Source organism: Rutilus rutilus (assembly GCF_951802725.1).
Source record: "Rutilus rutilus genome assembly, chromosome: 7".
NCBI lineage: Eukaryota > Metazoa > Chordata > Actinopteri > Cypriniformes > Leuciscidae > Rutilus > Rutilus rutilus.
The window spans coordinates 24,837,908-24,850,337 of record NC_140221.1 but is presented as its reverse complement, the minus strand read 5'-3'; the positions used below and the strand labels follow the sequence as shown (position 1 = coordinate 24,850,337).

General features: G+C 37.4%; 1 protein-coding gene across 1 annotated transcript; it reads right to left on the bottom strand.

Annotated features, from left to right (window-relative positions):
* Positions 1-398: 398 nt before the first annotated feature.
* Positions 399-11,599, bottom strand: scn4bb (sodium channel, voltage-gated, type IV, beta b). The gene is made up of 6 exons (XM_084415275.1): positions 11,333-11,599; positions 8,603-8,997; positions 3,819-3,982; positions 2,281-2,503; positions 1,995-2,124; positions 399-1,712 (listed from the first exon to the last, which is right to left on the bottom strand). The coding sequence occupies exons 2-6, from the start codon at positions 8,691-8,693 to the stop codon at positions 1,628-1,630; spliced, it is 693 nt and encodes a 230-aa protein (XP_084271401.1). The 5' UTR covers positions 8,694-8,997; positions 11,333-11,599; the 3' UTR covers positions 399-1,627.
* Between the last annotated feature and the right edge of the window lie 831 nt (positions 11,600-12,430).

The following is a 12,430-nucleotide window of genomic DNA, read 5'->3' as shown; positions in this document are numbered from 1 at the left end:
TTAGAGGTGACATTTTCTGTTCAAGAACAGATTATTGGGGAACTTTTATTTATTATTCTTAATTTCACTTCTGATCAAATGAAAAGACCTCACCTCACCAGACTTGCTTGACGTCAGTCCCTTTTCTGGTCTCCACTGAATTCCCTGAATCCCTCAAGTGAAAGTTTGAAATGCTTATTAGCTAAACTTCTGAAAACCAGCGAGACCTATATCCAGTCATGTCTCGGTACTTAAATCTATATTTACATCATATATACTATAATTTAGTTATTGTTTTGCATGACCGTATGATGATGAGTTTATTGCCTTTGTTGCATGGTTTACAGTTCACAGTATATCTGTTTGCATTAAAAGGTTATATTTATATTTTTTTTCCTTTTGGTAATCTTATTTTGTTTAGCATGGAAATTCACCAAGCTATTTTCAGTTTCAAAGCTGATGTTAATTCTGTTCAGTATGTGACAATTTGTTTCAATATTTCAATAAAAAAGCATTACATATAATATTTCTACTGTTATAGTCAGCCATGTATCCCTAAAACTTCTGGCCATTTAACATGCTATAATGCATTGAAAATTATCTGAAGCAGCATTTTCAGTGTTTCATTCTGGGTTTTCTCTAAGGGGATATTGATTTCTACGGATTGTCAAGTATCATTCATTAGCTTGTATTTACTAAATGTTTGGTGACTTGCAATTTTGCAGCATTTTCTATTTGTTTTTTTTGTTTTGTTTTTATCATAATGTTCTGCATTGATTCAGTCGTCCTCGCCAGAAGGTGGCAAGAGAAGCATTAACAGGCACCTGTGTTTCATTTTCAAGCAAAAACGGTAATGAGTTTTATTTAGAACTGGACTCAAGACTGCTACAATAAGGCCTATTTTCTCTTTCCATGTGTATTATAATCAGATTTCTGCGGATTTATTTATTTCTTTGCTCTATTCAGAAGTATTGCATTAAAACATGCAGTTTTTTTAATCTGCTCTGAGAGTCTGTCTGTCAGTGAAACAATACAAATCACTAGTGTCCCCTCAAAATATTTCCTTCAAATTGTTGCATAATTGATCTTTCTACGACTGGTACAACAGTACCAGCTCTGAACTAAATTTCAGAAGTGTTGCCTCACCTGTACTCATTTCTTAACTATTTTAGTCAGGCACCTACACGGGTGGCCCTTCACAGTTTTACAGTCCAGTTCAATTAACTAAATGAATAGCATAGCTACATTTATCCCTGTCTTAAGCATTGTTTGAAGAAAATATTAAATTTTTCTATCATAAGAATAAATACATCCCACACAGTGTGGGTCAATGAACTAAAGTGCATGAGGCTGCATGTGGTGCATATTTAACTGCATATTATATATGCAGAAATACATAATGCCTCTCTTTTCATTCATAACCGTGTTTATGAGTCAACTAAATGTTTAAAATGAGCCATGTGAATATCATCCATGGATATGTTATGAATGAAAATCTTTACAATTTGTTTAACACTATCTTTGCTCTTTATGATAAAAACAGAAGTGTAGCATTTGTAAACACGGATCTGAATGAACAGAGAGGGCACAGCATGATGGCTGATCCATGTTTTCACGTGCATGTGTGACCATGTTTGGATGCACGCTGTCATGCTTTCTTTGGTGTAGATTTGGAGCCCGACAGACCGTTCTCCGTGTTATCAATCCCTGAGGAGGTGACAAGGCACTCCTTACTGAAAAAGACAAAGAAAGAAAGAAGCAGAATGAGAGGGAGAACATGTTTATATCATATCTTTTACACAGAATACTAGTTAATAATATAATTTTTTTATATTATAAATCAAATATTTTGTAATTCATGATTCATTATTATATTTTTTGGTAAATATGCTAATTTGGCACAAACAATTTCAATGACATGGTCAAAATCTGGTAAATGTCATTCTTAAAAAGGGCATAGTCATAGTACTATAGTCTTTCTTATGTGCACATACAAAAGGCTGCCATGAACTCACTTTTTTTCCTCAATCTTTGCGAGAACGAACAGAGTGAAGTTCTTTATCAGCATGAAGGCCATTAAAAAAGCGATGGATCCACCAACACAGGAGGCAATGATAATGGTGAGCGTGTTATCAACCACCCTTACTGAGAGGAGTATCCAGAGAATAAGAAAAAAAAAAAAAAAAAAAAGAGAGAGAATGAGAAAAGAAGCAAAGTTATTTTAATAATGACCTTGAAATGTAATGTGCATATATCATTCTCTTTCTGTAACTCCCTCTCTCCCCACCCTGCTACACTTACGTTCCTCCACTACGGATAGAGTGAAAAAGGCGGTGTGATTCTTGCCCTTCTCTTTGGGGTTTTTGCCAAAGCAGCTGTAGACGCCAGCATCCTCGAATGTTACGTTCCAAAGCAGTATGGAAATGTTGTTTCCTTTAATGGTGCCAACATACTCCACCCTTTCACGGTAAATGATCACCTTATTTGGCTCCACATTATCCGTTGGAATCACAGAATCAACCAACTGATTGGAAAACAGAACTCTTTGGTTAACATTTGCTTAATTTAACATTTATAAGTTACACTTACACACTTAAACTTACACTGGCTCATACACTGTCTTTTTGTCTTTGCACTGTCAGTTCTAATGCAGTGCACATTTATATCCTATAGCCTACATTATATCACTGTTTTACAATATCCTTAACTTTGATTGTTAGAACATAGGCCTACTTTTACAGCAAGAAAAGGCAGAGATGTTTTGAAGACTCGAGGCCATCTAGCCTATAGGCTATACATATATAATCTTTGATACTTGAAAGGACACTTGCAATGTGCTGCACAGAATTTGCCACTGAGAAACAACATCAAGTCAATGCATGATTTAGAACTGCTCCCCTTCCACCTCAAGTGTCCTTGAAGGCATACAAAACCATTTCAAGAATAAGTGAGGCTTTATATTTATATTTCCATCCAATCAATGTTAAACTTACATCAGCAACAGTAACTCATTTAAAAATTATATTTTGGATGGTTCTTAGAAGTAACGTTAAACAGAAGTTGGATACAACGTGAAAAGTGTGCAGCATTGTGTTAGAATAGTAGGCCTAGCCTACTCAGATATGTAAATAATGCACATTCAGCAGGTAATTATCGCAAAAATGAATCCTATTACACGGCTGCTTACCAAATAGGCTATATAAATACGTTGACATGACATATTGATTTGAGTTTGAAATATTTTATAATTTTACCAACATTATCTTAGAGTTTTGCTAAGAAAAAAAATCCATTACAATAAAACAATCGGTAGCAACAAGACGAACACTGCAACAATATCAACAGTAATTGCCTACTGAAGTCCTCTGAGATCTTTTTCACTTCAATCGATTACTGAGACGCAAGATGGCGCCAGCTGCGTTTGTATGAAACGCGAGCGAGAGGCCGCGCGCGGTGTGATTTGATGTCAGGCCGCTGGATGGCGCGAACATACGACCTGTACAAAGGCGTTCACGTGATCAGTGTCAAAAATCGACTTTGATTAGTGAGCAATACATACATAGTGCAGATACTTTTTTTTTCTCCTAAAACTTTATTTTCAGGTTTAAAATTAGATTATATTTTCAAATGGGGTCTCAGATTTTTAAACTCCTAATAAAGTTCGTAGCCTAATATTAAACTTTTTCGTTATGTTTGTGTGGCAATTATGTTCAATTCTATTCTGTTCTATTCTATACCAATTATTTGCAAGTGTGCCTGATTTTATGCTATACATTAACAGTGGAATAGAGCATTACAGTATCTATCCCATGATTATTGAACAATATCTGTTAGCCTACCTTCTGCATGGTGCCATTATCATTGTACTCCCATTTGAAGTAGAGGTTAGTGATCCCAATACAGCTGGCATAGGTGCAGGGCAGAAGGACTGTGCTGCCGTTCACTGCTTCCAAAAACGGGATCTTACCAGTAGACATCTCCAGAGCATGAACGCAACACACACCTCAAACAGGAAGAGAAAGCAGATAAAGAGGGAAACTGAAATGAAATATTCCTAGCTGTGTTGTCAGTGTCACTAAAACCATAAGAGAGAGAAGCAACTCTGGTTAGTCAAGGTCAGTAAGATAGTATAATGACAAACTGACATGTGCACTGATGAAAATACAGTATACATAAATATACAGTATAATAGCCTACTTCTCTCACACAAAGGTGATTCTTTCATTGAACTGATGTTTTTTTCTCATGAATCATGAGATCATCTCATTGGGGGTTTTACCCCGACAACCTTCTTGTTACCAGCCCTAGATGTTTAACACAATGCCAAACTGTAATAATAGTCAAATTAGTACATAAAACTAATACATTCATAAACATATTAATAAAGCAAATTAATTATAATATTTTATGTAAAATAGACAAACATCTATAGTACTAGACTGCAGATAAACAGACAAGGACAGTTGGACGGTTCTGTAAGGTGTTTTCTACACTGTAAAATCCAACAGTTGTTCTAACTAGTTAACTTTACTTAATGTCTTAACTTAATTGTAATGTAGTAATCTGTAATATTCACATAGTATGCCTTGGTTACTCTGAAAACCCAAGTGAAGATGAATTGATTGGTTTGAGTGCCATTTTGTCAAGAAAAAAAGAAAAAAGTTTTTGAGGTGGGGCATTTTCATCCACTTCTGCAGTTATCTTCATTCACTCATTTCCCAAAGTCATCTTGAATGTTGTCAATACAACTGAAAATTTTGAGAGAACAACACATAAGCTAGATGTTGATTTTCCTAAATGTTTTTTTTTTTTTTACTCACCATTACGGTGATTCGTGTTCCCTTTGGTTGGGCACAACTTATTATATTATTGTAATTCTCTTCCTCTGACTCAGTGATGTAACACAAAATCACTATTTGGTTTTAAAGGAAGCGAAGTAATAAATAGGTTGCTTTTAAAAGGTTATAAAATTATCTTTTAATATTCCATTGATAACACTTATGTCATAAAACACCTTGTGAAACTTTTAATTGGGTTGATATAATCCCTTTATATTTGTGACAATATCTTGACCATGACAATGTCACACACAGACTTCAACAATCAGCATGCAAAACACAACAATGGTAACAATTACATTGTATTTATTTTTATTAATTGTAACAATAACAATTTTATTTGCTGTTTTTGTTGTGCAACTGACACAAGACAGCAAATAAAACAAACAAACAAAAATAATAAAACAAAGCAATTGCATAATTTATTCATACCACCATGCACTCTGGGAGTCAATAATTCTGAGTAGCTACAAGTCAATAGGAAATCTAAAGTAAATGATCAAGTACTCTCTATAGTTCTTTTTTAATTACTAGAACTCTAATTAAAGATTTATAAACACCAAGAAAAGAAAAAGTTAAGATGACTAAAAACTGAAACAGCACATGAAACAGTATCTCTCTCTGTAGAACCAGAACTGAAATGTGACAGCTGTTATGAACCTTGCTAAACAATGCGCTGACATATTCAAAGTCCATAATCAGCTGTGTTCCGAATGGCACTTTAAAATCGAATTAGTTAAACTTATACTTTAAAAAAAGCATGCAAACCGATTGACTTGAAAAAAGAAGTAAAGTGAAATAGGAATAGTATGTTATACGGACAAATGCTTATAGTTAGAATGGTTCACTTCCACAAGAAATGGATAAGAGGCACAATTTAATTTAGTTTCATTGTGAGGATCAGTTTGTGAATGCAATTTTGCAAGCTAACAGTGAAACTTTGTATCTGGATACTGAAAATCTAACATATTCATGTATAGTATAATGTATATAACTGTAACGTATTTTAACACCTGGACTTCTCTGACGTCTGAAGTTTGCTTGGCACGCAATGTGAAAAAGTGAACACGAGCCGACGTGAGAGTGCTCGTGTAACTCTTCAGGAGAGGTTACATGACCAGTGAAGAGGACCTACCAATCAACTGTACCCTTTCATGAGAGATATTTTAAACCAGGACATATCTTGGATCTTGGAAACACTGTGTACTCTATGTTGATTTTGTCAACATGCTTGTCATCATGTCCTCTGTAAGAAACACTGTGCTTCCGTTACAGAAACGTAGCCTGCTGCTTTACCCCAGAGAAACATTTTATTGCACAAAAGTTGATGAGCAAAGAGTCTCATGAGACTTAATGATTGAGTGATGATATTCATTAATGTATCTTCCGCAAAACCTTAGGAGACAAATAAGAATATTTTAATTCACAGTAAAATATAGAGCTACTAAAGAATGTGGATAACATAGCCCAGTGTAGCATCTGGGCCAATCAGACACACACAAATTATTCATTATATTTAATGAATTATCCAGCAAACTCACTCTCCCAACATAGGTCTATGAAACTTCCCCCAAAACTAACATCCCAAATTAAGCTAACACACTGGGAGAACCCGGTGTCCTGTTACAGGACACATTAAAACTGATATGACTTTTTACGACCCCAAAAGGAATTTGCAGAGAGTTGTGACTCTCACTTAATTCTTGCTGAGAAGGAGAAATAAACCCTTTTAATCCTATATATTCTATATATAACCACTTGAGAAATGTATAAACATGTATCTAATTTTCCCATTTCATGATTTTCCTTTTATGTGGTTTGGCCTATGTATTCGTTCAACTCTTTTGGATTATCGTTTCAAACTTGCATGGTTAACCAAAAGCATATGTGTGGCATGTTTAGTCTCTATAAACTCAATTCTTCGTCCCCCATTTGTTAATTTACATTACATTTTGCTAAATTTGTGACGCATTAGTATTATAAAAATCTTGAAGATTCTTGAAGGCCTGCTTGAACAAAAGGTCGTAAAGAAATTCCCTCCAAAGTGAACAACTTCTTATTGGCTCAGAACCCTCCAGAGGATGTGACATCTTCACACTTTAAAAATCACTGATCTCAAGATCACGCCTCTTAGTCTCTTAGTCCCTTTCTGAAATCCTGATGTGAAGATGATGCTGAACTAGAAGTTTTCTAAGGACCCTCAAGCTTGTGCCAGGCTGCGGCCTTGTCTTTCCATTCACCAAAGATCCTCTGACTCACACTGGTTCTCTCTCATCAAGACAACATCAGCAAAGATCAACTGGAGCCTCAACAAATTGCATCAGGACAGTTTGATTCAAATGGGCGAGACATGCATGTATTGAACTTAGTCTCATTATTTGATACATTAAGTATCCTTACCCCTTTTAAAGAAGGGCGTGTTAGAACTAAACTGATGGTAAGCTCAAGGCTGTTGATCTGCTGAATTTCAAACAATGCTATAACATGTATGTATGTGTATGTTAGAGTAGTTTAAGTGTTTAGTCTAGTTAAGTCTTGTTCATATCACACAAAAAGTTGTCCGTGTCTCAAGCTCATACTGGAGTCCCAAATCATGTAGATTTTGACTACAGGCTCTGAATAGTACTGTACAGTAAGAAAGACATTTCCCATACCCCGGAAATGTACATTTCTTAGAATTAATAAACAATTAACACTGAGTGTTCACAGCACAAACAGGTTAACTGATTGTAATATTAATTTTACAACATTAAGGTTAATTCTATTAACTGATCCAAATATTCATAAACATTTATAACAACGATTATTAATATTTCTTTAGAGCTTATTTGTTACACCAGAAACTTTGAAACCATAATTATGATGAAAAATATTTAAAAGAGACTTAAGCAAAGAGACTTTTGCCTCAAACAGCCATGATTTCCAGACATAGGTGATTCTAGACCCGGGTCTTCAGTCCCTTTCCTTTCATCGCAGCTCCTTTAAATTATGTGATTAACTCAGCAGCAGTTAAGACATGTGATACTCCCCTTTACCAGCCAAGAACAAAATCCCTGAAGTTACTGTAAGTCTTATCATGCATTAGTCTGTGTTGGTCCAAAGTATGTTCTCTAGTCTAGAGCAGCACAGGACGTCCCGTACACAGCTCTCAGATGGATAATTCTCAGTCACTCGTTCACTGACAAACACATTTTTAACTTGCAACCTAAAATCAAGAAATATTCCCGAGAGCCATTTCGTATTATTCAAATTCAAATGCAGCTTAATTTGTGATACACAAGCCTTACTAAGGCCAGAATTTAATGTTAAAGTACATACTCATTTGCTTAATGAAATAAAGTGGTGTTAACATCCTAACATGATGAGAATTAAAGTATTGAATCAGATTTGAAACGACATGAGGGTAAGTAAATTATAACTCTGAGTCTGACCACAATTTCCTGTGTGTGGTTCCATCTTTAGGAACTGTCCCCCTGTCCCCTTCCTCATTTTGAGCCACTAATCAAATGCTGACTGTTCACACCATACTTTATACAACACTTTATTCAACAGCTTCCCTGCAATGCAACATTTGGGGGTTGAATCTGTGTCTGTCTGTGTTTAGGACACTAGAGCTGCATAGTGTTTGCAAGCTCACTGTTTTCAGTATGAATTCCTGTTCTTGTCAGTGCGAGTATGTTGTTCTATCCTCAGTTCTGTATATATGTCCACGTCGTAGATTATACCATGTAGACTGTTGTATTTTTAAAGTTTATTTTCCTAAATCAAAAATCAAACAGTCTTACCAGTGATAAGTATGAGCAGAAGACAGGAAGCGGTTCTTTCAGAGGGTGCGCAACTTCCCCCTCTCAGATGCCCTCTGCTCTGTGTTTCCATCCTGCTCTTCACTTTCTTCTCTCTTCTTTTTGTCACGTCCACCAGCCTTCCTCAGCAGTTCAGGTCCAGTTTCCCAGAAGTCTTTGTTCCTCAAGATGCTGCCTGGGTGGCAAAGACACCCGTCCGCTTCTCAGCAGCCAGTTGCACACTTGATCAATCTGTGCGCACAAACGTAAGATTCCCCCTGTCAAAGGCCTGTCCAGATCTCAGAGATCTGGAAGCTCAAGATTCTTCCCAGCTGGAAAGATGAAGTTTCTAGAACTCCATCTGGCTAAAATTTTTGGTTGTTCGGTTGCCCTCTGACCTGTGAAAAAGAGACGTTTTGAACAGGAGGGCAGCAAGACTTAATACATGCATACAAACGCGTCACAAATTCCTGTATAAAATATTTGTCCCACATGAACTATAACCCTATATCTGTTATAACCAAGATCAGCTGACCGAATCCAGTTAAGTCAAGAAGTTTTGAAGCAATTTACTGTAAGTTGGTTTGGATAGAAGTGTCTACAGCATACATGGAAAATTTATAAATATACATAATTAAATATATTTATTCAAATATATTAACAAAACACAAAAAGTAACAAAATAATAAATAACATTAATTAAAAATGTATTCATATTATTTATTGTACAATTCATATATAAAGAAAATACAGTGGGGAGAACAAGTATTTGATATACTGCCGATTTTGCATGTTTTCCCACTTACAAAGCATGTAGAAGTCTGTAATTTTTATCATAGGTACTCTTCAACTGTGAGAGACGGAATCTAAAACAAAAATCCAGAAAATCACATTGTATGATTTTTAAGTAATTAATTTGCATTTTATTGCATGACATATGTATTTGATACATCAGAAAAGCAGAACTTAATATCTGGTACAGAAACCTTTGTTTGCAATTACAGAGATCATACGTTTCCTGTAGTTCTGTACCAGGTTTGCACACACTGCAGCAGGGATTTTGGCCTACTCCTCCATACAGACCTTCTCCAGATCCTTCAGGTTTCAGGGCTGTCGCTGGGCAATACGGACTTTCAGCTCCCTCCAAAGATTTTCAATTGGGTTCAGGTCTGGAGACTGGCTAGGCCACTCCAGGACCTTGAGATGCTTCTTACGGAGCCACTCCTTAGTTGCCCTGGCTGTGTACTTCCCAGCCACGACCCATCTTCAATGCTCTTACTGAGGGAAGGAGGTTGTTGGCCAAGATCTCGCGATACATGGCCCCATCCATCCTCCCCTCAATACGGTGCAGTCGTCCTGTCCCCTTTGCAGAAAAGCATCCCCAAAGAATGATGTTTCCACATCCATGCTTCATGGTTGGGATGGTGTTCTTGGGGTTGTACTCATCCTTCTTCTTCCTCCAAACACGGCGAGTGGAGTTTAGACCAAAAAGCTCTATTTTTGTCTCATCAGACCACATGACCTTCTCCCATTCCTCCTCTGGATCATCCAGATGGTCATTGGCAAACTTCAGACGGGCCTGGACATGTGCTGGCTTGAGCAGGGGGACCATGCGCTACAGGATTTTAATCCATGACGGCGTAGTGTGTTACTAATGGTTTTCTTTGAGACTGTGGTCCCAGCTCTCTTCAGGTCATTGACCAGGTCCTGCCGTGTAGTTCTGGGCTGATCCCTCACCATCCTCATGATCATTGATGCCCCACGAGGTGAGACCTTGCATGGTGCCCCAGACCGAGGGAGATTGACCATCATCTTGAACTTCTTCCATTTTCTAATAATTGCACCAACAATTGTTGCCTTCTCACCAAGCTGCTTGCCTATTGTCCTGTAGCCCATCCCAGCCTTGTGCGGGTCTACAATTTTATCCCTGATGTCCTTACACAGCTCTCTGGTCTTGGCCATTGTGGAGAGGTTGGAGTCTGTTTGATTGAGTGTGTGGACAGGTGTCTTTTATACAGGTAACAAGTTCAAACAGGTGCAGTTAATACAGGTAATGAGTGGAGAACAGGAGGGCTTCTTAAAGAAAAACTAACAGGTATGTGAGAGCCGGAATTCTTACTGGTTGGTAGGTGATCAAATACTTGATGTCATGCAATAAAATGCAAATTAATTATTTAAAAATCATACAATGTGATTTTTGTTTTAGATTCCGTCTCTCACAGTTGAAGGGTACCTATGATAAAAATTACAGACTTCTACATGCTTTGTAAGTAGGAAAACCTGCAAAATCGGCTGTGTTTCAAATACTTGTTCTCCCCACTGTATTAATATATTAATAATAATATTTATTCTTTTAATAATATAGTTTTAATAAATGTATTTATGTATATTTATACATTTGGTCCACTTTGATCCAAACTGACTATAATAATAACAATAGACATGTAGATTTGTTAATATTAATAACAAAAAAAAAATCTACACAGTCACACACACACACACACACACACACATACACACATATATGTGAACACACTGAACTTTTGTACTTGTGTATGAAGTCCTTAGCTAATATATACACATAATTCCAGCTATGAAAAACCAACCAAAATTTGTCCAAATGACTCAAGAGCTGTGTGTTTGTGTTTAGTTGAGTCAGTGTGTGTACGTGTGTGTACGTGTGTGTGTGTGTGTGTGTGTGTGTTTGTGTGTGTGTGTGTGTCTGCGCCTTACCTCTGTTGAGCAGGTAAATCTGTGTGTCCTGTTCGGAGAAGCAGAGGGCATCAGTCCACAGAATATGCTGCACACAAATCCGCAGTGCTTTGGTCCCAATACTGCTCAGATACGCACACAAACACTCTCTGACACCCACACATACACACACACACACACTCTCACCGTCGCACCTTGTGAGAGACACACATGCAGTCCAGCCAGTAAAACAGAACTGAAGAGCATTGAAGCACTGGACGTCTGAGGACCACTGCAGCTAGTCTGTTCAACAGAAGCCCCCCCTCCCCCTCCTCTATGAAAAATCGGCAAAAATTTGGCTTACACTCAACTTTTCCCCTCCTTGGCTGACTGCCAGTCCCTGCCTCCCCCCCCCCCCCCCCCCCCCCCCCTCTCTCTCTCCCTCTCCCTCTCCTAGCTGTAAATGTGGGTTCAGGTTGTTAGGCAGTGATATTTGGGGTCCGAAGTCTCTTCTGCATTGCAGTTTTTAGAGAGGCAACAGGGAGGATGGCTCCAGAAAGAAACATGAGGGGTTCTCCGGCACCCCCAACTGCTGGAATACACATCACTTAATACTCAAAGAGCAGTGAGAGTTTGTTTGACCCCTATTAACTAGAGTGACATGCGTCACTTATGCAAAATGTGGAAGAAAAATGAATGAATATGAGTAGGCTGCACATGCATGTGTGAGTGTGTGTTTGCCTGCAAAGTGACTGTGACTTTGAATATGTGTTAATGTCTCACTCTCTCTTCACATCTATGATAGACTAGCAGAATTGAGTTTCCTATGACTCTGCATTTCTCAACCCCACCCCCTCTGGTATTGATAATAGGCTGCACCAGCAGTGTCAGGTTTTTATGGATCAGGGCAATTGTCATCTGAAACCAGGATACTTTCTGTACTTGGGCATGTGTGTGGCTCCTAGTAATGAAATCTGTGTACTGTATATGCAGATATATATAAAATGTGTGTGTGAAGAGAAAGATGCATTTGTATTTACTGGTGAATCTGCCCTCTAATATGGAAGTCATTCTTGGTTATTCTAAACAAATTATTTATTTAAGCAATATAAATGTATTTAATTTATATTGAGAAACATC